The sequence below is a fragment of the Symphalangus syndactylus genome, chromosome 17 (genome assembly GCF_028878055.3).
Source record: "Symphalangus syndactylus isolate Jambi chromosome 17, NHGRI_mSymSyn1-v2.1_pri, whole genome shotgun sequence".
Lineage (NCBI taxonomy): Eukaryota > Metazoa > Chordata > Mammalia > Primates > Hylobatidae > Symphalangus > Symphalangus syndactylus.
Genome location: NC_072439.2, coordinates 36343231 through 36366089, shown reverse-complemented (window position 1 = coordinate 36366089; position 22859 = coordinate 36343231). Strand labels below are relative to the sequence as shown.

Below are 22859 nucleotides of genomic sequence, written 5' to 3'. Positions count from 1 at the left end.
GCCCACCAGCGCTGAGCCCGATTTCTCGCAGGGTCTTAGCTGCTTTCCCGCGGGGCAGGGCTCGGGACGTGCAGCCCGCCATGCCTGAGCCTCCCAGCCCCTCCGTGGGCTCCTGTGCGGCCCGGGCCTCCCAGACGAGCGCCGCCCCCTGCTCCACGGCCCCCAGTCCCATCAACCACCCAAGGGCTAAGGAGTGCAGGCGCACGGCGCGGGACTGGCAGGCAGCTCCACCTGCAGCCCCAGTGCGGGATCCACTGGGTGACACCAGCTGGGCTCCTGACTGGTGGGGACTTGGAGAACCTTTATGTCTAGCTAGGGGATTGTAAATACACCAATCGGCACTCTGTATCTAGCTCAAGGTTTGTAAACACACCAATCAGCACCCTGTGTCTAGCTCAGGGTTTGTGAATGCACCAATCGACACTCTGTATCTAGCTACTCCGGTGGGGCCTTGGAGAACCTTTGTGTCTACACTCTGTATCTAGCTAATCTAGTGGGGACATGGAGAACCTTTGTGTCTAGCTCAGGGATTGTAAACGCACCAATCAGCGGCCTGTCAAAATAGACCACTCAGCTCTACCAATCAGCAGGATATGGGTGGGGCCAGAAAAGAGAATAAAAGCAGGCTACTGGAGCCAGCAGTGGCAACCCGCTCGGGTCCCCTTCCACATTGTGGAAGCTTTGTTCTTTCTTTCTTTGGGTCCACACTGCCTTTATGAGCTGTAACACTCACCTCGAAGGTCTGCAGCTTCACTCCTGAGCCAGCGAGACCATGAACCCACCTTCCGAACACATCCCAACATCAGAAGGAACAAACTCCAGACACGCCACCTTTAAGAACTGTAACACTCACCACGAGGGTCCGCGGCTTCATTCTTGAAGTCAGTGAGACCAAGAACCCACCAATTCCGGACACACTATTGTCCAGGCTGCCTGGGAACCTACATGGTAATGCTTTTTCACTGCCTCTCCACCACAGGAATCAGTTTCACTCACATTCTCCAAGCCTTTGTTTCAAGCAACTCTCAGCTGTGCAATAATGAGGTCTAGGTAAATGATGGAAAGAAGGAACATAAAAATAGGTAAGGCTTGTTGAAAGAGGTTTATGATGGCTGTGTACAGAAAGGTAGAGAGGAAGGCCTTATGTCCCAAAAGGTACTCTAAAGTCAGAGAAAACCTGGGCTCTAATATGGCCACATCCTCATTTAAATTTAAAAAGATGTGTGTGGCCAGGTGCCGTGGCTCACAGCTATAATCCCAGTACTTTGGGAAGCCAAGGCAGGCAGATCATGTGGTCAGGAGTTCTAGACCAGCCTGGCCAATATGGTGAAACCCCGTCTCTACTAAAAATACAAAAATTAGCCAGGCATAGTAGTGCACACCTGTAGTCCCAGCTACTCAGGAGGCTGAGGCAGAAGAATCGCTTGAACCCGGGAAGTGGAGGTTGCAGTGGACCGGGATCGCACCACTGCACTCCAGCCTGGGTGACAGAGGGAGACTCTATCTCAAAAAAAAAAAAAAAAAAAAAAAAGGTGTGTTAGCCATGCATGGTTGCTCACACCTGTAATCCCAGCACTTTGGGAGGATAAGGCAGGAGGATCGCTTGAGCCTAGGAGTTTGAGACCAGTCAGGGCAACATGGCAAGACCCTGTCTGTACAAAAAAAATAGAAAAATTATCCAGGTATGGTGGTGTATGCCCATAGTCACAGCTACTTGGGAGGAAGGATCACTTGAACCCAGGAGGTCAAGGCTGGAGTGAGCTGTGATCACACCACTACACTCCATCCTGGGCAACAGAGCAAGACCCTGTCTCAGAAAAAAAAAGTGTGGGTCCACCCAGAAGCCCCCAGCTGCAGAAATGGACCCAGGACTGGTCAGCCCTCATTGCCAACGTCTTGTAAATCTTCAACTACTGGACAAGTAGGGGGAAAGTGCAGGTGCAGCATCCTACTTCAAAAGGGCTAACTTGAGGCTGGTTAGGTCTCGTGTGTCTCCCAGTCCACATTAGCCTGTTTCTTCTCAATAGAATCAAGCACTATACCCTGGATCCCAAGGCACTAGGGTCCCAGTTCGTGCTGAGGGCATCGCCTCAAGTGCTAAGCGAGCTCACAGCATCTGGTTTCTCAGGAAGTGAGAGAGCTACACATCTGCTCCTGGGAAGCATTATTTGTCAAATAAGCCTTGTTTCTCAGCAACCATTGTAGCCCCCAGGGCCACAAGTAAAGGGGGGCTTGCCTTCCCTTACCCTCCCCCAAAAGAAATTTGGAAGAGACGAGCTGAGCTGCTCCCCGCCCAGCTGCAGCAACCTCCTGCTTGGACAATACACCCTCTGTCCTCAGCCAGGAGATCCGCCTCTGGAGTTGGCTCTGCCCCTTCCCCCACTCTTCCTGGTTCCCAGCACCCAAACTCTCTACTGGAGTTCTCCTGACCCAGTGGTCTCCAGCCAGGACAGTCCCACACCTTCAAATCCTCCCCCTACAGTCCCTGCACCCCAAGGATCTGAGCACATTCAGTTACAGGCATGGGGTCACCCCAGACCATGGAAGAGGGGGTTCCACCTTCAGTGCCAAGATGGACCACCCTCTGCATAGTCAAGGTAAGAAAACCTGTGTGGAGGGAGGTCAGAGGTGCTCCTGAAATTGTTTGACTTTTATTAACATCAACCTGGCCTTCTCCTCCTCCCCTTCTCCTTCCTCTCTGAAGCTCCTGCTGCTGTGAGCTGGAAATCAGGATGCCTGGCTGGCCCATGAACCACTCATTTTTGTTTCTCTCCCACCAAGCTACCTCCTGTATAACTTCTCATTCTCAGCCTTTCACATCAGCTTCCTTCTTGCAGCCCCCTTCCCCACTATCCCCACATTGAGAGTAGGAATCAAGCCTGAGCTGGGAGTTTGGCCACCCATCTTGTGACCCTTTTCCAATTCCTTGGAACCTCTAAAGTTCTTCTCATGGGCCTGCCAGGCAGCAGCAAAACCAGCATGTGTGAGGTTCTAGCCCTTACCCCTCACCTCTCTGGGGTCCAATCAAGTTCCTCTTTGAGTCCCAGTCTCTCCATTGGTAACTTTAGAGCTTAGGTAAATGTACTCCCACGGCATCCATCCCAGAGCCCAGCCAAAGACCCTAAGGAATGCTGGGAAGAGCAAGATGTTAAAAGAGCTGGTTGAAGGCTCCAAAGACATGAACACATTTAATTATCTCGTGTATCTCGATTACATAATCAAATCTGGCCAAAATACATGGGACAATCTTCAGCCTTGCCCTTTCTCCAGGAACCTCCAATCCCTGCCACTCTCCTTGGTATTCCCCTAACTCTTGCCTCTCCCCTCCTCCCAGTGCCTCCCTACTCTTTCCCGCCTGGCTTCCCCCGCCCCCACCTCTCCCATCCCCAGTCCCCAGTGACTCCCACTGCTCTAACCTCTGAAACTGTCTATTGGACACCAACTCAACCAAGAGCAGTAAGATCAAGGCTCCCCAGTCCCAACCATATCCACCCCTCCCAAATGCCAATTTCTGGGTGGGGGGGACACACAGTCATCATGCAGTTCTTCACAGACTCCTCTTCCCTGCAGCAAGATTGGAATCAGGTGCTCTACCCCCTGGAAATGAGAACCACAGTTCTCAGCCTTTGCCAAAGACAAGGGACCCAGTTGAGATGAGACAGGGAGGGAAAGAAGGCCTTAGAGCCAGTGGTACTGGCTGCTTTGGGCAAGCACTGGGCATTGAGCCCTGGGCACTGGGTTCTCAGAATTCCAACCTCCCTTCACCCCGCCCCTTTTCATCATGGAAAATCCAGCAGGGAGGGTGAAGGAGGGATAAAGTTTCAGGAAGTGCTCACTGCTAAAGGACGTTGGGGGAATGTAGGAATGGCAACAGGTTCAGAACTTCTAGGAAGATGTCCCCTACCTTATCACCCGCTCCAGGGTGGCACGACTCAAACCTGCCCTACGGCCCATTAGCTCCATTCCATGAAGTTCCTATCCAGTACCAGGCACTGCAAAAGAAGGGAATGAGGTCAGACCATAGAAAGAACTTCCATCTCCATTTGGAAAGGCTGGACTCAAGTTAAATGTAAGGAAGACCTTCTCAGAGGTCTGCGGAGTGGGAGTGACGGTCCAGTTCTTTAAAATAGGGCAATGGGCCAGGCATGGTGGCTCACGTCTGTAACCCCAGCACTTTGGGAGGCCAAGGAGGGGAAATCGCTTGAGCTCAAGAATTGGAGACCAGCCTGGTCAACATGGCGAAACCCCATCTCTACAAAAAATCAGTTGGGCGTGGTGGCGCCCATCTGTAGTCCCAGCTACTCGGGAGGCTGAGGTGGGAGGATCGCTTGAGCCTGGGAGGCAGAGGTTGCAGTGAGCCGAGATGGCGCCACTGCACTCCAGCCTGGGCGACAGAGACAGACTCCGTCTCAATGAATAAAGCAGGGCAGTGGATGGGATGGCTGGAGCTGCTTGCGGGTGGAGATGGGGGCTTGAGCCTGATGGAGAGGTCCTCAGCTGTGAATCCTTTGAGAATACTAGCCCAGGAGAAGTATCTTGTGGGGCAGAGGACCAGGGAAGGGTGTCCAGCGACTTGGGCCAAAAGTAACACCACGTGTCTTCACCTGATTCAGGCGCCTGCCTGGGTAGGGGACGCTAGCACCACCAGGCTAGGCCACGGGTGGTCCTCTCAGGTCAGGCCCAAGCCCAGGCACACTCCTGTGAGGAAGGTGAGAGGCTGAGGCTGCGCGGCAGTTCCCTGTCCCCTTGTTCCTAGTCCCTTCTGGACCCCTACGCCCACCGTTTCTTCTGCGTCTGTCTGGCTCGCGTGTTTCTTTTTGCCTGTGTCCCGCCGGGTCAGGCTCTCCCCGTCTCTCAGACTTTCCCGTCCCCGTGTCCTCCGCGGCCGTCTCTCTCCAACTCTCTCTCCCACTCTCAGCCACTTCCTGTCTCCAATATGTCCCTGGCGCGGCCCCGCTGGCCGTCTGCGCACCCTCTCTCCCCTCGGCTCTTTGTGAGTGTGGGTTCACGGGAGAAGGTGGGGAGGAGAGGAGGCCGAGGGGTGGGGAGCTGGCGGAACGTGGGGATTGGAGCCGGGAGGGAGGAGGAGGAGGAGCGGGCTGCCACGGGCGCGGGGCGCAGGGCGCGGCGGGGGCGGGAGGGAGCCCAGCCGAGCGCGGCCGCCCGCTCCCGCCACTGCCGCCGCCGCCGCCGCCTCCTCCGCGTCCGCTCGGCGCGGGCACGGGCGGGATGGGCTGGTCCGGCGGCTCCCCCTGCTGCTGCCCCGCCCCGCCGCGCCCCCGCCCCGCCGGGCGCCCCCCGCAGGTGAGTGGCCGCGCCGCGCTGGGCGGGCGGCGGCCTCTGCGTCACGGCCGCGCGGGCAGTGCCAGGGGCGGGCGCCAGGGGGCGCGGGGCCGCCGGAGGTCGAGAGGGCGCGGGGCGCGGCCCTGGGCTGAGGCCGGGGGTCTGGCTGGCCGCGGACAGCTGGGAGCAGCGGGAGGCCGGGACAGTGACTAGGGGGCGGGGCGCGGCTGCGGCCCTACTCGATCAGGCCGCCACGCCTTCCAGCACCCGGGGCGCACGGGGCCGCACGCCGCCGCACGCCGTGCCACACACGCAGGCCCGGGACACGGCAGCAGCTGGCAGAGGCGCTCGGGCCCCGGCCTGGCAGGGTGCGGGCGAACGTTTTCCTTTCCTGCTTCATATGTGGGACACTGAGGCCGTAAGCGGGCACAGATGAAGCTGATTCGACTCGCCAGCCCCGCTCTGCGGCCCCCTTCCGTCTCTGCCCCCATTCTCCAGACTCTTCTGGGAACACCCCCAGAGCCGCCGCCCTCCCTTACTCCTTCCCTGGGCCTTACCCCTCCTCCGTGGCGGCCGGGCTCCCAGCCTCCCTTCCAACCACAGCTATTTCCAGGAAGGGGGGTGTGGGTGGAGGGGTTTCTCCAAACAAACCCAAGACTTCGGAGAAAGCGGGGGCCCAGCTGGGGGAGAGGTTGACAGGCTCTGGAATGTTACAGGCGGGAGGAGGGTGAGGGTCCAAGAGGGTCTAGTGATGCCGTCCCAGCCCTCCTCAAGTGAGCTACTTTTCCCCTCGGGACTGGCTCATAGGGATCCCATCCCTGCTTCCCTTCCGAGGTGCGAGTGCCACAGGATGGGAGGGACTCAACAGCCACAGTGGATGCTGACCACCCCACCCCTCACCGCGCTCACTGCTTGGGCACCTCCTTGCTGGGTCTGGGTGGGGAGTGTGAGACCAGTGAAGGTGAGAGGATGTCTGGGGACCTGTGCCAGGTGAGGGGACTTTCAGCCCCTATGGAGGCAGCAGGAGGGTGAAGCATGTAGAGGAATCCTGGTCAGGGCCATGTGCCATAGGGGCAGAAGCTGGGACTGGACAGAAAAAAGCCACCCCCACCGCCCACCTTGTCACACTGCCCCATCTCCCCCAAGCAGGGCTGGGGGCTGGACAAGGCCAGGCCCGGTTGCCCACACTGGCCAGGGGCCTGGAATGTGCTGGGACACAGCCAGGCTGGCAGGATGGGGGTGGGTCACAGAGCCCGTGCTCCTCTCCAGTTACAGGCAGGGGGCCCAGGCCTGCCACACAGATGCCACCTTCTGGCCAGGATATCCTGGGGATACACTTCTTGGCCTGGAAAATTGGAGCTGCAAGGGAGAGGTCTCAGGCTAGGCCCAGTCCAGTCAGGTCCTCACAAGGGTCTCAAGTGGGCACCCACAGCAGGCCTCACCCCAGAGAATGCAGGATTCTCCATCCCAGACAACCCATCCTGATGGGTATGAAGGAGCAGGAGGCAAGTAGAAGGGACTCCATGGGAGAAGCCAGGGCTGGGGGAGTTGCCTGAGTACTGGGACATTCAATAAATACCATGCAAATGAGAGGGGCACATTTGCATATTCTTTCAAGTGACAGCTATAGCCTGTCCCAGGGGCTGCTGTCCACAACTTGGGGCTGAAGACTCCCAGGCCATTAACCCCTTAGCTTTTAGGAAGATTACTCCCCCTTTTCCAAGGCCCCATCTACCTCCCTCCCTTGACTCCCAGGACGGGAAGTTGGCCATGTTCCCAGGAGGGAGGCGGGAGGCCCATGGATAGGGGTGGAGTATGTGTTGGGAGGGGGGACCTCCTGTCCAGTCTTCAGGCCCTGGGACAGCTGCTGAGGAAGGAGAGCAGACCCAGGAGAACCATGAAGGTAGTACTCAGGCTTTGGGGTTGCGGCGGGGGGAGGGTGCAGCCCTTGGGTGGAGAGCCCAAGTTGCAGGGCTGGAAAGAGGGCTAGGGATCTGTGAGAATCATGTCTGAAACAAAGCCAGGGAATGGGTGAGTGGGGGGCACTGTGTCAGCAGCAGAAACCTGGGGGCTTTCAGGAGAAGGGCCTCGTATGCCTTAGGCTGTGGCAGGAGAATGGATTACTCCCCAAACCTGAGCAAAGCAGTCTTGTGGCTGGAACTTGGCCTTGCAAGGTGTATTGAGGGTAAACGTGGGCGGTACATGCTTTCCTTTTCCTACTTCATAATGAGTCAAACTGAGACAGGAAGGGGGCCCCTAGTCCCATTTTTACCTGACTCTCAGGACACACTCGGGATCCTGGGCCTGCCTGCTGGTAGTAGTTCCCAGCTCCACTCCCTCCCCAGCGGAAGTCCCTCGAGAGCTTGAGAGTTCAGGCTGGAGCCTGGCTGGGACACACTGTTCCCCACTTGCCCTTTAGCCCTGCCCTGAGACCAAAATTTTCACCCGGCCCCACCGGGGGCAGGATCTCAAGACCATGGATCCCTGCAGATCCCTGGAGAGTGTGGTGTCCCAGGTGTGGGACAACTCCAGAGTTGGGGGAGTAGGGGGAGCAAAAGATCACAGGCTGACACTCCCAGCAGGGTAGATCCTGGGAATCTGATCTCCTGGCCTCCCCCACATCCTCCCCCCTCCACTTCCTGGAGCAGCGACCTGCCCCCTTCCCGCCTGCACTTCCCTCCACTTCCAGGGCCGGGCTTCTCCTCACACCAGCCAGACAGCCTACCCTCCGCCCAGGGGAAGCGGCTGCCTCCGCCAGGCCGCTTCCAGGAAGCCCCGGGCCAGGCCCCAGCATTGTTCAGGCCCTGGGGCCGGCACCCCAGCTAGCCGAACACCATGAAGTCCAGCGGCCCCGTGGAGAGGCTGCTCAGAGCCCTGGGGAGGAGGGACAGCAGCCGGGCCACAAGCAGGGTAGGAGTGCCCACCAGCTGGGCAAAAGAGGGGCAGGGGTGGAGGTGCGGGCAGTGGGGGAGGGGACCAGGAATCAGGCCAGGCCCTCTTCCCAATTTCAGCTTCCTCAGCCTTCTCCCCTGGCCCAGCATCCCCTCCGGAGTGGCCAGGGCTGTGGTGTGAGGGGATGTTTGGGTTAGAGTAGGTCCCGCTGTCTGTTTTGGCTCCTCTCAACCTTCCCTGCTCTAGCCTGGGCCAGCCCCAGGAGGTCCTGGCCCCCCAATCTAAGCCCCAGGTGCCTCACTGCAGGGCTTTGCCACGCACTATCCAGGTATCCTAGAGCAGGCTCAGAGATCATCAGGCCCCTTCCCTGGCCCAGGGAAGTTTGAGGGAAATGGGGTGGCAGGGTGGAAAAAGAGAGGAGAGGGGGTCAGGAGTGCTTTGGAACTGGAGGTTTGCTTTCCACTGAAAACATCCATATCTGCTGCTAATGCCAACATGCTCCCAAGTGTCCTAGTGGGTCCCACAAAGTTGGTCCAGCCCAACTTTGAGCTGCAGGGACAGTCAAGAAACCAGAGGTGCTGCCCACATCCCCATCACTCCCTTTCCCAACTTACCAGCCTTGCCCCAAAAGCAGCAGCTCAGGACAACCTGAGATACTACTGTGATGGGTCCCCGGGAGGAGGACAGCAGGAGTCTGAACTCCAGAGGAGGGGGAATATGGGTAAAACAGAGAGGTGGCAAGGAGACAAGCTGTCCCCAGACAGAGGATGGGATGAGTGAACCCACAGTGGGAGGGGAAGGGACTGAGATAGGCCTGGGCCGCAAGGGGGCATCCCAGGCTCCCGCCTTACTGCATCTCTGGGTCAGGAGTGGCTGAACAGGGAATCTGGTCCACTCCTTCCTCATTCAATGTGTGAATCCCAAGTGCCGGGGGGAGGGGGTTGGTGGAGAACTCACAGCACCCAAAGCCAGCTAAACATCTCTCCCCAGTGACAGGCCTCTATCTGTTTCCCTCCAGCATGACCACCCCCGTTACACAATTGCTGTCTGCTGCCTCAATGCACAATGAGTAAACATGTTGTTCTGACCGTGGGGGAGGAGGGCATGTCAGCTGCCTGGAGCGTGGGGACAGCAGGAGCTAAAGGAGCAGGACTGGCTGAGGCCACTCCTGCCGGCTCAGTCTGGTGCTGCAGGACTGACATACAACACGTATGTCTGGAACCTCCCTGCTCAATCTGCACACAGGTCTCCATGTGGGGAGGACAAGATGGGAAGAGTCAGGGAGTACCCCTACCACACCAGGGGGAAAGCCTGAGCATGGGGGCTTTCCACAAGGGCATCACACACCAGGGCCACGTGAGGGGCCCAAGTGATCCCCTGGGGAGGAGCTGACCCAGCAAAGGTGACGCAAGGGGTCAGATTCCATGCACAGTTGAGGACAGGCCCCATGACTGCCCTGAAGCAGCTGTGGCCAAGTGCGTCCTACAAGTTTGAGGGCTTGATCTGGACAGAGGAAACCAGTGCAGTGCTAAGGCAAGGCTCCTGCCCAGTCCCGGAGATGGAGATGGGCCCACTGGGAACTCACACCTCTGTTTGTCCCTCCACCCTCAGCCTAGGAAAGCTGAGCCTCATAGCTTCCGGGAGAAGGTTTTCCGGAAGAAACCTCCAGTCTGTGCAGTATGTAAGGTGACCATCGATGGGACAGGCGTTTCGTGCAGAGGTGAGGCGCTCTGTCCTGTGACTTTGAGACCCTCCACCCAGTGCCACTGTGTTGCACGACTCCAGCAGGCCAGCTCACACAATCTCAAATGTAATATGCTCCTCCTGGATTAGGCACAATGGCAGCTAAGAAGCAGCTGCCTCCCCCATCAGATGGCCCTGGCTCCCCATGACAGACACCCCCCACAACCCAGGAGAGCCAGTACTCTCCACCACCTTCCCATCCTGACTTGTGACTGTAGTCTTCTTTCCCTCTCTTCCTCCTCACCTCCACCCACCCTGGAACGTTACCCCTGGCCTGGGCAATAGTACCCCACTGCCACACTCTTCCCTCAAAACCTAGCCCTGCTCCTCCCCCCCAGCCAGCCCAGTCCAGGTGGGATCCTGGAAGTCCCAGGGTCTGGTTCCAGGGTCTGGGAGATGAGGGAAGGCCATTCCTTCCACTGTCCCACAGGCCCCTGCTAACCCCTCTCCTCCCCCTACCTTCCCTAGTCTGCAAGGTGGCGACGCACAGAAAATGTGAAGCAAAGGTGGGTATCTGATTCTACCTGATGGGGGAGAGGGTCTGGAGTCCCTTCCTCCTTCCAAACAGGCTTCTGCAACCACAGTGGCATCAACCCTCCACCTCCACCCCTCTCACCACTGGGGAACCCCTCCTGGGTGGGAGGGGTGCTGTACTGGGCCCTTTAAGAACCACTCTACTCCGCCTTCTGGAGGGCTGGCCAGCCCAGGCGGGTGGACAGCAAGACAGCGTTTGTCTTGGTGCTGTGCCCAGGCTGCAGCTGGCAAGAGGATGGGGGTGGGGAAGAGGAGGAGAATGAGGAGGAGGAAGGGTGGGGTGGGTGGGGTGGGCGGGGAGTGGGGGAGCAGGATTTCAGAGACTGGGCAGCCGGATGGGCTGTGCCTTCCCTCTGGGGAAGGGTCCTCAAAATGCCTGGGCGGGTCTTGTCCTGGGCCCTGGAAAAACTGGGCCTTTCCAGGTATAAGCTGTAGATGGCACCCACTGTCCACTGGGGACCCGAGACAGCCCTATCTCTGAGGAGGTTCCCTGGTCCTCTTCCTTTAGGGCAGGGGGAGGAGGGTCCCAGGGCCCTGGAGCTGGCTTGGGGGAGCTGTGTGCCCAGGGGCGGGGTCTCCCGGTGAAAGAGGCCAGTGTCCGTCCCTGGCCGTGGCCTGCCTGCGTGGCTCTATATATAACCCCTGCCTTGCAGCTGGATGAATGGGGGTCTGTGTGGGCTGGGGGCCGAGCGCCAAGAGCAACAAGTGGGGAGCCTGGGGGGTGGGGGACCAAGAGGCCAGAGGGGAGGCACCCTTAAATAGCACAACCTCAGCTGGAGCCTGTGCCCATCCGCTGAAGGCCCCTCCACCTTCCTCCTGAAGCTGAGGGGCTGCCCCATCCTCAAGCCCACGAGAGCCCTTCACCAGGAGCTCAGTTCCTTACTCGGTCCCCTTCCAGGTGACTTCAGCCTGTCAGGCCTTGCCTCCCGCGGAGTTGGTGAGTGCGCTCTGGGATGGGGTGGGGAGGGCAAGGAACCTGGCCATGGTGTCCAGAGGTCTGGTGGCTCCAGAGAGGGCCCCCAGGAGATGACCTTGAACGGAGTGCTGTGGGTATTGCTCATCCTACGAGGAAAGAAAAAACTACCTGAGTCCTCTGCTGATCTTGTGCCCTTGGGCCTGCTGGGGGTAGGACTCCTCTCCCCTTGTCCAGTACAGCCTTCACAAGGACACTGACATTCCCTTCCCCTGTCCCCAGGCCCACGCTAGTCCTTGCCCCTGCTGTAACCACTCCCTTTTCCTCCCCCATCTCCCTCTAGCGGCGAAACACGGCCCCAGTCAGGCGCATAGAGCACCTGGTAAGGTGATGCTGGAGGAGGAGGGGGAAGCAGGTAGCTTTGGGAGTAAGGATCTAGATTTCCTGAAGACAAAAGTGCATGGCTCTGGAGTGGGCAGTCTAGAGTAGGGGGTACCCAAAGAGATGTCTAGACACTCTCTGTTAACCACCAGGGATCCACCAAATCTCTGAACCACTCAAAGCAGCGCAGCACTCTGCCCAGGTAAGCGAGGGTGCTGGGGTGGTCCCACGTGACCCCCTTTCCGCCGGCCCCACACCTCAGCCCAGGGCACTGCCCCGCAACAAAGCTCCCCGGGACAGCCCCCCACCCCCAAAGCGGTATGCTCCCTCCGGACCAACCCACCCACCCTCAGGACCCAGCAGGCTTCACCTGCTGCCCAACAGACAGCCTTCTCATTACACTAGCCACCTCCGGGTGCCCCGCCCCTGCGTTCATGCGTAGGCTCCCCCTCCCCAGGAGCTTCAGCCTGGACCCGCTCATGGAGCGGCGCTGGGACTTAGACCTCACCTACGTGACTGAGCGCATCTTGGCCGCCGCCTTCCCCGCGCGGCCCGATGAACAGCGGCACCGGGGCCACCTGCGCGAGCTGGCTCACGTGCTGCAATCCAAGCACCGTGACAAGTACCTGGTGAGGGGCGGGGCCATCAGGAGTCAGCCAATGAGAGGGATGTGGGGTCCAGATGGGCGAGGCTAATCACTGACGTCACCAGTGGAGGCGAGGCCGCCAGGGGGCGGGACAAGAGCGGTGGGGGCGGGGGCGGGGGCGGGGCCCGGGCCGGGGTCGGGACCCGGAGCTCGGCCTGGAGCGGAGCGGAGAATCCTGGAACGCTGGTGACTTGGCTGTGACTGGCTAGGCCGGGCCTTACTACCTTCTTATTTTCTTTATTTATTTACTTTTTTTTTGAGACGGGGTTTCACTTTGTTGCCCAGGCTGGAGTGCAGTGGCACGATCTCACCTCACTGCAACCTCCTCCTCCCGGGCTCAAGCGATTCTCCCATCTCAGCCTTAGCAGCTAGGATTACAGGCGTGCGTCACCCACGCCCAGCTAATTTTTTTTCTTTTTCTTTTTCTTTTTTTTTTTTTGGTATTTTTTGTAGAGACGGGGTTTCGCCATGTTGGCCAGGCTGGTCTCGGACTCCAGGGCTCAAACGATCCACAACCGGCAAATTTTTGTATTTTTAGTAGAGATGAGGGTTCACCATGTTGGCCAGGCTGGTCTCGAACTCCTGACCTCAGGTGATCCGCCCGCCTCGGTCTCCCAAAGTGCTGGAGTTATAGGTGTGAGCCACTGCGACAGGCCTGCACCTTATTTTAGAGGAAGATTCTTACTTAGGATCCACCTCCACCTCGTGCCTCATTGCTGGAGATCATTTCTGTCTAAAGCCCTCCCCCTTTATTTCAGCTCTTCAACCTTTCAGAGAAAAGGCATGACCTGACCCGCTTAAACCCCAAGGTATGAAGGAAATGGTCTGCCCAACCATTAAACCAAGCCACCCCTTCCCCAGAAGCCCCCAGCTTCCTCATTATTAATAGTAGCAATTGGCATCTACTTCACTCTTAAGCACTTTCCCACTCTTCCATGATATATTACTGGAGACACCCCAAAACGTGATGCAGCAGGTATCAGCCCATTGTATGGATAAGGAAAGTGCTGAGGCTATCATGGACAACCAGCAGACCCCCAACCTTGCCCCCGGACCCCTATGCCCTGTCCCCTTTCCACCCTGCCCATCTCTCTCTGTTGGTGGCCCCCAGCCCCAGTTGCACCCCTGCATTCTGCCCAGGTTCAAGACTTCGGCTGGCCTGAGCTGCATGCTCCACCCCTGGACAAGCTGTGCTCCATCTGCAAAGCCATGGAGACATGGCTCAGTGCTGACCCACAGCACGTGGTCGTACTATACTGCAAGGTGGGCCGGGACCTCGGGTTCCCTGGTGCCTGGGGGCTCCAGGTCAGCCTGGAGCCCCCAGACCCTCATCCCTGTCTCTGTCTGTCAGGGAAACAAGGGCAAGCTTGGGGTCATCGTTTCTGCCTACATGCACTACAGCAAGATCTCTGCAGGGTGAGGCTCCCAGCGCCTGAGTAGCCGCTTCCCCAGTGGCCCTTTCTCCAGCTGGCCCCTTAGGAACCCATCTCCCCTGGAGCCCACCTCTTCGTTGAGAGTCCTTTGCTGTCAACTTAGCATTTCACCTCCCTTTTATCACTAGTACTGCGACACAGTCTGCAGCAGATGGTCTGTAGAGTTTCCTGGGGCAGCCACAAACAGGGTGGTGTAAAACAGTGGAAATGGGCCGGGTGTGGTGGCTCACGCCTATAATCCCAGCACTTTGGGAGGCTGAGGTGGGCGGATCACCTGAGGTCAGGAGTTTGAGACTAGCCTGGACAGGTGAAACCCCGTCTCTACTAAAAATATAAAAATTAGCTGGGCGTGGTGGTGGGTGCCTGTAATCCCAGCTACTCAGGAGGCTGAGGCAGGAGAATTGCTTGAACCCAGGAGACGGAGGTTGCAGTGTGTCCACATGGTGCCACTGCACTCCAGCCTGGGTGACAGAGTCAGACTCCGTCTCAAAAAAAACAAAAACAAAACAAAACAAAAAGCGGTGGAAATGTATTCTCTCACAGTTCTGGAGGCCAGAAGCCCCAAACCAAGCTGTCAGCAGGCCCTTGCTCCGTCTGAGACTCAGAATAGAATCCTTCCTTGTCTCTTTCTAGCTTCCAGTGGTGGCCGGCAAGCCTTGGCATTCCTTGGTTTGCAGACACATCACTGTAATCGCTGCCTCTGTCATCACATGGTGTTCTCCCTGTGCGTCTCTGTCTGTGTCTCTTCCTCTCTTCTTTTTTTTTTTTTTTTTTTTTTTGAGACGGAGTCTCGCTCTGTCGCCCAGGCTGGAGTGCAGTGGCGGGATCTCGGCTCACTGCAAGCTCTGCCTCCTGGATTCATGCCATTCTCCTGCCTCAGCCTCCCGAGTAGCTGAGACTACAGGTGCCCGCCACCACGCCCGGCTACTTTTTTTGCATTTTTAGTAGAGACAGGGTTTCACCATGTTAGCCAGGATGGTCTCGATCTGCTGACCTTGTGATCCACCCGCCTCGGCCTCCCAAAGTGCTGGTATTACAGGCATGAGCCACAGCGCCCGGCCCTCCTCTCTTCTTACAAGGACACCAATCATATTGGATTCAGGGTCTACCCTCCTTCAGTATGATCTCATCTTAACTAATTATATCTGCAACGGCCCTATTTCCAAATAAGGTCACATTCTGAAGTACATGTCTTTTGGGAGGATATCATTCAACCCATAAGATGGTTTTGTTGCCCCATTTTACAGATGAAAAAACTAAAGTTCAGGGAACAATTGCCTGAAGCCCAACAACTAGTAAAGTGACTGTACATGGTGCTTCTCATTCTCATTACCACCACTCTGGGCTTCCTCTAGACTTAGGGGATCATATTTCTCCTCCATCCCCTGGGGCTTAGGGATGGGAGGCCAGGATGAAGACTAATCCCTAATCCCCAACACTGGCCTTGCTGTCCCCAGGGCGGACCAGGCACTGGCCACTCTTACCATGCGGAAATTCTGCGAGGACAAGGTGGCCACAGAACTGCAGCCCTCCCAGCGTCGGTGAGCAGCCTGGGTGGGGTTGGGCCAGAGGAGCAGCTCCCTTCATGGCTACCAAGGCCAAGACTCTCTTATTCATGCAGCACACTTTCACTGAGTGTGCCAAGCGCTGTGCCAGGTGCTGAGAATTCAAAGTGGACAAAGCCCCTGCTCCCATGGAGCTTTCATGCTAGTAGGGTGGAAGGCAGTAGACCTGGGAATAAATAGACGAGGAGATCCATCATAAAGAGAACCTGAAGGACAGTCAGGGCCTGCCACTATAAAGTGAAGCAGAGCTCTGGGGAAAGAGCTTTGAGGCAGAGGGGAGCAGGAGGGACTGAGGTTAGATGCAAGGAAGAACTTTCTGGTGACCTGGAAGATGGGAAGGAAGTGCTGAGCAGAAGGGCCAGCCTTCTAAGGGTGGATGGTTGAAATGATACAAGGTGACCTCCAGAGGAAAAGGCTTATGTTCTCCTTGACACGCCCTCCACCAGATACATCAGCTACTTCAGTGGGCTGCTATCCGGCTCCATCAGAATGAACAGCAGCCCTCTCTTCCTGCACTATGTGCTCATCCCCACGCTGCCAGCCTTTGAACCTGGCACAGGTGAGTCTGCCTGAGATGTGCTCCCTAGGGAGAGCCACCTTCAGGCCCTCTCCACTCAGCACCCCTCCTGTGCCTTCTCCTCTGCCCCTCCAGGCTTCCAGCCCTTCCTTAAAATCTACCAGTCCATGCAGCTTGTCTACACGTCTGGAGTCTAGTGAGTGCTCTATTCCCAGGCCCCTGACACTTCATGACCAGGGCCCCTCTTGCTCCTGCATTCCTGCTTCTCCAGCCTCCCCAGACACCTGGGCAGGGCTCAGACTCTGGTCTCCTGGCTCCCCCTGACTGCATAGCCGCCTCTGCACGCAGGAGCTTCTGGTTCATCTCTGCCTTCTCCTCTCTCCCCACAGTCACATTGCAGGCCCTGGTCCCCAGCAGCTTTGCATCAGCCTGGAGCCAGCCCTCCTCCTCAAAGGCGATGTCATGGTGAGGGGGGTCCTGTCAACAAGAAGAATCCTGGAGATGGGGCAGGGGTTGGTGGTGTAGCGGCACAGTCACCAATTTGAGACCGATGGGAGGGCGAGTAGGGAGATCACCTTGAGATCAAGGCAGGGCAGAAGCTGTGACCAGGCAGTCCCCAGGGTGGAAGCACAGAAGAGGACATGAGGCCTGATCCCCAGCCTCCTGCTTTTCCCCTAGGTAACATGCTATCACAAGGGTGGCCAGGGCACAGACCGGATCCTCGTGTTCCGAGTCCAGTTCCACACCTGCACCATCCATGGACCACAGCTCACTTTCCCCAAGGACCAGCTGGACGAGGCCTGGACTGGTGAGTCTGAGACAAGTGGCCTGGGGCTGGAGCCCAGGTGGCAGGCAGGTGGCAGGCAGCAGCCAGGGGCCTGGCTCTTCACTGTCCACTCCCCACAGATGAGAGGTTCCCCTTCCAAGCCTCCGTGGAGTTTGTCTTCTCCTCCAGCCCCGAGAAGATCAAAGGTAAGAGCAGGGACATGGGCTGGGGACTGAGGGCCGCCTCTCCCCTGCTCCCCAACACCCGGGTGGCCTTCCACAGGCAGCACTCCACGGAATGACCCCTCGGTCTCTGTCGACTACAACACCACTGAGCCAGCCGTGCGCTGGGACTCCTATGAGAACTTCAACCAGCACCACGAGGACAGTGTGGATGGTGCGTAGGGCAGCCTGCAGGGTGGGAGGTACAGGGTTGTGGTGGGACCCTGGGGGGGTGGTGCCAGGGAGAAGCACACTCCCTCCTCCCCAGGCAGAGCCCACTCCCGAGAGACACCCCCGGCCCCACAGCTGTCTCCAGTGCCATCCCCTCTCATGAATTTTCTCCCTCCCTCCCTATTCCCCGCTTGCCCTCCCTCCCTGATCCTCTTCCTCACTCAGGCTCCTTGACCCACACCCGGGGTCCCCTGGATGGCAGTCCTTATGCCCAGGTGCAGCGGCCCCCCCGGCAGAACCCCCCAGCGCCCTCTCCAGAGCCTCCACCACCGCCCATGCTCTCTGTCAGCAGCGACTCAGGCCATTCCTCCACGCTGACCACAGAGCCGGTTGCTGAGTCCCCTGGCCGGCCGCCCCCTACGGCTGCTGAACGGCAGGAGCTGGATCGCCTCCTAGGAGGCTGTGGAGTGGCCGGTGGGGGCCGGGGAGCTGGGCGCGAGACGGCCATCCTAGATGACGAAGAGCAGCCCCCTGTGGGCGGAGGCCCCCACCTCGGAGTGTATCCAGGCCACAGGCCTGGCCTCAGCCGCCACTGCTCCTGCCGCCAGGGCTACCGGGAGCCCTGCGGGGTCCCCAATGGGGGCTACTACCGGCCAGAGGGAACCCTGGAGAGGAGGCGACTGGCTTACGGGGGCTATGAGGGATCCCCCCAGGGCTACACCGAGGCCTCGGTGGAGAAGAGGCGCCTCTGCCGATCGCTGTCAGAGGGGCCATACCCCTACCCACCTGAGATGGGGAAACCAGCCACTGGAGACTTTGGCTACCGCGCCCCAGGCTACCGGGAGGTGGTCATCCTGGAGGACCCTGGGCTGCCTGCCCTATACCCATGCCCAGCCTGCGAGGAGAAGCTGGCGCTGCCTACAGCAGCCTTGTATGGACTGCGGCTGGAGAGGGAGGCTGGAGAAGGGTGGGCAAGTGAGGCTGGCAAGTCTCTCCTGCACCCAGTGCGGCCTGGGCACCCGCTGCCTCTGCTCTTACCTGCCTGTGGGCATCACCATGCCCCGATACCTGACTACAGCTGCCTGAAGCCACCCAAGGCAGGCGAGGAAGGGCACGAGGGCTGCTCCTACACCATGTGCCCCGAAGGCAGGTATGGGCATCCAGGGTACCCTGCCCTGGTGACATACAGCTATGGAGGAGCAGTTCCCAGTTACTGCCCAGCATATGGTCGCGTGCCTCATAGCTGTGGCTCTCCAGGAGAGGGCAGAGGGTATCCCAGCCCTGGTGCCCACTCCCCAAGGGCTGGCTCCATTTCCCCGGGCAGCCCGCCCTATCCACAATCTAGGAAGCTGAGCTACGAGATCCCTACGGAGGAGGGAGGGGACAGGTACCCATTGCCTGGGCACTCGGCCTCAGCAGGACCCTTGGCATCTGCAGGTGAGGGGCACCAGAGTGCGGAGCGCCCAGGGCAGAGGAGGTTCTGGAAGATGGTGGGGAAGTCAAGGGGGAACAGGGTGAGAAACAGCTAAGCCAGACAGAAGAGCCCCATCCTGCTCACAGCCCACCTCTCCCCTTCACTGCAGAGTCGCTGGAGCCGGTGTCCTGGAGGGAGGGCCCCAGTGGGCACAGCACACTGCCTCGGTCTCCCCGAGATGCCCCATGCAGTGCTTCGTCAGAGTTGTCTGGTCCCTCCACGCCCCTGCACACCAGCAGCCCAGTCCAGGGCAAGGAAAGGTATGCAGAGGGGCCGGGGATGCTCAAGTGCTTTCTTGTCCAAGCAGTTGATGAAGGCGGGTGGGGTGGGAGCAGCCACAATGGGGGCTCCACTGACCATCTGCCCTTCCACCCTACAGCACCCGGCGACAGGACACCAGGTCCCCCACCTCAGCGCCCACTCAGAGACTGAGTCCTGGCGAGGCGTTGCCCCCTGTTTCCCAGGCAGGCACCGGAAAGGCCCCTGAGCTGCCGTCAGGAAGTGGGCCTGAGCCTCCGGCCCCTAGCCCAGTCTCTCCGACCTTCCCTCCCAGCTCGCCCAGTGACTGGCCTCAGGAAAGGAGTCCAGTGGGCCACTCAGATGGCGCCAGTCCTCGGAGCCCTGTGCCTACCACACTTCCTGGCCTCCGCCACACCCCCTGGCAAGGCTCTCGAGGCCCCCCAGACAGCCCAGATGGGTCTCCCCTTACTCCTGTGCCTTCCCAGATGCCCTGGCTTGTGGCCAGCCCAGAGCCGCCTCAGAGCTCACCTACACCTGCTTTCCCCCTGGCTGCCTCCTATGACACCAATGGCCTTACCCAGCCCCCACTTCCTGAGAAACGCCACCTGCCTGGGCCGGGGCAACAGCCAGGACCCTGGGGCCCAGAGCAGGCATCATCACCAGCCAGAGGCATCAGTCACCATGTCACCTTCGCACCTCTGCTCTCGGATAATGTCCCCCAACCCCCAGGTATAAAGGCCTTGAGAGGGTTGGGGCCACCTTGAGAGAACCCTTTCTCCTGGGATGTAGCATGGATGGGGACCCAGGTACCCTGGGGTCTGAACCTACTCTCTCCCTGTCCTAGAGCCTCCTACACAAGAGAGCCAAAGCAATGTCAAGTTTGTCCAGGATACATCTAAGTTCTGGTACAAGCCACACCTGTCCCGTGACCAAGGTGAGAAGCCAGCCTGCCCCCACCCCACTCCACCCGACCCTCCAGGGTGTCCGTCTTGGCTTTAAGTCCCATCCTGTTGAAGCTCTTGGTTCCTCCTGTCTCAGCTGTGTTTACTCTTGGCTGAGTGCTTACCAGCAGGTGATTCTGGGCTTTGGGCCAAGGCAGTGAGATCCAACATGGTCAAAACCCCTGTGAACTCTAGAGCCCTGGCCTCAGACTCTTACCACCACCACAGCTGTCAGGGCAGAGACCCATGGAGCTTGGCAGCAGAGGAGGGGGGCTGCATGGGGCTCAGTCCACCCCTGTGAAAACTCCTCCCCACTGCCTGCTACCCCTCACCCTGCAGCCATTGCCCTGCTGAAGGACAAGGACCCTGGGGCCTTCCTGATCAGGGACAGTCATTCATTCCAAGGAGCTTATGGGCTGGCCCTCAAGGTGGCCACACCGCCACCCAGTGCCCAGCCCTGGAAAGGTACAGAACACCCAAACCTGAGTGGGGTGGGGACGAAGTTGGGGGGGGTGCCAGAGGCAAGGTAACAGGGCAGGTGGGGGTGCTGTGCTGCTGGCCATGCCACTATGGAGGGGAGAGGTAGGAAAAGACCCCAGCTGCTCGGGAAAGAATCCCATTAGGGAAGAAGCTGGAACCTGGAATCCTAAAGCCGCAATCTTCCCCTCTCCTCCTCTCAGGGGACCCCGTGGAACAGCTGGTCCGTCATTTCCTCATCGAGACTGGGCCCAAAGGGGTGAAGATTAAGGGCTGCCCCAGTGAGCCCTACTTTGGTGAGAAGCAGGAGCCTGGGGAAGGCTACGTTGGGTCGGTTTAGGGAGATGCCAAGGGATCTCAGGAGGGTGGAAGGGAAAGGCGGGGCACCCTGGGCACCTCAGGACTTTCCTACCTCCTCTCCCACAGGCAGCCTGTCCGCCTTGGTCTCCCAGCACTCTATCTCCCCCATCTCCCTGCCCTGCTGCCTGCGCATTCCCAGCAAAGGTGAGTGTCTGGTCATCTGTCCTCCTCATCTCTCCCCACCCCCTGTAGCCAAAGCAGGATCCAGAGGTCTTGGCTCCCCGCCTTCCCTTGGGGAAGCAGAGGGAGTGCTCCAGCCTGGGGAACGCTCTGCCTTATGAGCTTCTCTGTCGGTTCTCATTGCCCTCAGATCCTCTGGAAGAGACCCCAGAGGCTCCAGTGCCCACCAACATGAGCACAGCGGCAGACCTCCTGCGTCAGGGTGCTGGTAGAGACTTCCCCTCCGCTCCCCTCCCTCTCCCTGGGCACCAAGGGGGCATGTGGATACAGGGCATGGGGCACTGAAAGGCCTTGAGGTGGGTGAGCCCTGGCCAACCCATGGGGGCAGGGGAGCCCCATACTGTTGGGGATGAGGAATTGGGTCCTCAGCCTAGGTTCTCAAAGTCTCATGAACAAGAGGATCATGGGGTGGTAGCAGGGAGGCTTCTCTGCCTCGCTTCTGACTGTAGATCCAGTAGAGTCGTGGAATCTGCCTTTTTAACAAGTCACCTATGTGATTGTAAAGCATGTGACAGCAGTAGCTGGGGAATGTGCAAGAGCTGGTGGGGGTGGCTAGGGGATGGGCACTCCCTCCCTGATCCACTCCCTGCTCCTGTAGCCTGCAGCGTGCTCTACTTGACCTCAGTGGAGACAGAGTCACTGACGGGCCCCCAAGCTGTGGCCCGGGCCAGCTCTGCAGCTCTGAGCTGTAGCCCCCGCCCAACACCAGCTGTTGTCCACTTCAAGGTGTCAGCCCAGGGCATTACACTGACGGACAACCAAAGGAAGTATGTGTACTCAGCCCTGTGGAACCCCATGCTTAAGGCCCCTGGGGGCCCCTGTTTCTGAGTGTGACCTTCCTCACCCTCCTCCTTGCAGGCTATTCTTTCGCCGCCATTATCCAGTGAACAGCATCACCTTCTCCAGCACTGACCCTCAAGACCGGAGGTGACCCTCCCTCTAAACCCTTTGCCCCAAATCCCCATGGTCCCACCAGGTCCCAGCTCGCAGCTCCAGCCCCAGTCCCGGCCCCCTTTCAGCAGCTGTCCCCTGGGGTGTGCATCTTCATACTTCTTCTCCTTCTGCAGATGGACCAACCCAGACGGGACCACCTCCAAGTAAGCCTCCCCACGAATTCAGCCTCTTCCTTCCAAGGGACCGGGGCACCGCCGTCCTCTCAATGCTGGCATTTGATTCGTCTCACCAAGGCCAGCTACATTCCCTTGTGGAAGGAATGTTAAGCCCCTTCCCCACCCTTTATCCCCCTAGGGTCTTTGGTTTCGTGGCCAAGAAGCCGGGAAGCCCCTGGGAGAATGTGTGTCACCTCTTTGCAGAGCTTGACCCAGATCAGCCTGCTGGCGCCATTGTCACCTTCATCACCAAAGTTCTACTGGGCCAGAGAAAATGAAGGAAGGCCACAAGCTCAGAGCCCACATCAACACTGCACCCCTCCCAGCAACCCACAGCCCTCACATCCCCTGGCCTGGACCCAGGAGACCCAGGAGAAAGCACCCTCCCTTAGGAATGAGGAGTGGGCATCAGGCCTGGGACACTGCTCTCCTTCCCCGCCCCCAGCCTGCTAAGTTAAGTGGACGGGCCCACAAGATGACCTTGCATGTGAGCAGATGGCAGAGATGGGTGTGTGAGGGGTGAGGAGGCATCAGCAGTTGAGCCCCGAAGGAGATCAGGCAGCCCCACCTGCAGGAGAACGTCAGCCCTCCAGGGGATCAGCCCCTGCCAGTTCCACCCAGCTGCAGGTCCCAGCATGGCAGGGATGGGAAAGGGGTGGGGAGCAAGTCACTGCCTCCTCTGAGCAGAGATTCAGAGTAGGATCACATGAATAGGGGAAAAAAGAGAGTCTATTTTTGTCTAATAATAAAGAATTTCTATAAACTTTAGCCGAAATTGGAGTCAACACTTATTCACAGGAAGGTCAAAGCCTCATCTCCCAGGGGACGTATCTGTGCTTCCTGGGGGCATCCCAGGGCCCAGGCCTATAGCCAGGCCCATGGAACATATGATTCCCATCGCTGGCCCAATATTGGTTCACATCTCCCCACGAGCAAGCTGCCCTCGGCTGCCCCCATCCAGCAGTCCTGTTCCTAGCCCTGTGGACTGGAAAGGCTCCTGGTTCCGGCCATAC

General features: G+C 58.7%; 1 protein-coding gene and 1 long non-coding RNA gene across 5 annotated transcripts; one reads left to right on the top strand and one right to left on the bottom strand.

Annotated features, from left to right (window-relative positions):
- Positions 1 to 3169: 3169 nt before the first annotated feature.
- LOC129466664 (uncharacterized) lies at positions 3170 to 12357 on the bottom strand. 2 transcript variants are annotated; one of them, XR_010116627.1, is made up of 4 exons: positions 12255 to 12357; positions 11336 to 11514; positions 3905 to 3992; positions 3170 to 3597 (listed from the first exon to the last, which is right to left on the bottom strand). It is a non-coding gene; the product is annotated as an uncharacterized lncRNA (long non-coding RNA). The 2 variants fall into 2 exon arrangements; XR_008652181.2 differs by lacking the exons at positions 11336 to 11514; positions 12255 to 12357 and adding an exon at positions 4605 to 5146.
- Positions 5153 to 22614, top strand: TNS2 (tensin 2). 3 transcript variants are annotated; one of them, XM_055246941.2, is made up of 29 exons: positions 5153 to 5304; positions 9787 to 9895; positions 10387 to 10424; positions 11351 to 11389; positions 11709 to 11747; positions 11899 to 11948; positions 12204 to 12375; positions 13151 to 13201; positions 13533 to 13655; positions 13744 to 13808; positions 15283 to 15366; positions 15837 to 15949; positions 16043 to 16103; positions 16297 to 16372; positions 16586 to 16715; positions 16814 to 16879; positions 16956 to 17069; positions 17291 to 18502; positions 18649 to 18799; positions 18919 to 19508; positions 19624 to 19713; positions 20060 to 20185; positions 20401 to 20493; positions 20624 to 20701; positions 20868 to 20945; positions 21336 to 21504; positions 21596 to 21664; positions 21805 to 21834; positions 21986 to 22614. In XM_055246941.2, the coding sequence occupies exons 1-29, from the start codon at positions 5230 to 5232 to the stop codon at positions 22122 to 22124; spliced, it is 4230 nt and encodes a 1409-aa protein (XP_055102916.2). In that variant the 5' UTR covers positions 5153 to 5229; the 3' UTR covers positions 22125 to 22614. The 3 variants fall into 3 exon arrangements, with proteins under 3 accessions (XP_055102916.2, XP_055102913.2, XP_055102914.2); XM_055246938.2 differs by lacking the exon at positions 5153 to 5304 and adding an exon at positions 6276 to 7186; XM_055246939.2 differs by lacking the exon at positions 5153 to 5304 and adding an exon at positions 7421 to 8193.
- The last annotated feature ends 245 nt before the right edge of the window (positions 22615 to 22859 follow it).

What these genes read in the sequence shown, in the direction of transcription:
- TNS2 (XM_055246938.2), top strand. Translation starts at nt 7,082, where the DNA reads ATGGATAGGGGTGGAGTATGTGTTGGGAGGGGGGACCTCCTGTCCAGT. An exon ending in TCCTCAAAGGCGATGTCATG is followed by an intron (nt 16,373 to 16,585) that starts GTGAGGGGGGTC and finishes CTTTTCCCCTAG; the next exon opens with GTAACATGCTATCACAAGGG. An exon ending in ACTGACCCTCAAGACCGGAG is followed by an intron (nt 21,665 to 21,804) that starts GTGACCCTCCCT and finishes CTCCTTCTGCAG; the next exon opens with ATGGACCAACCCAGACGGGA.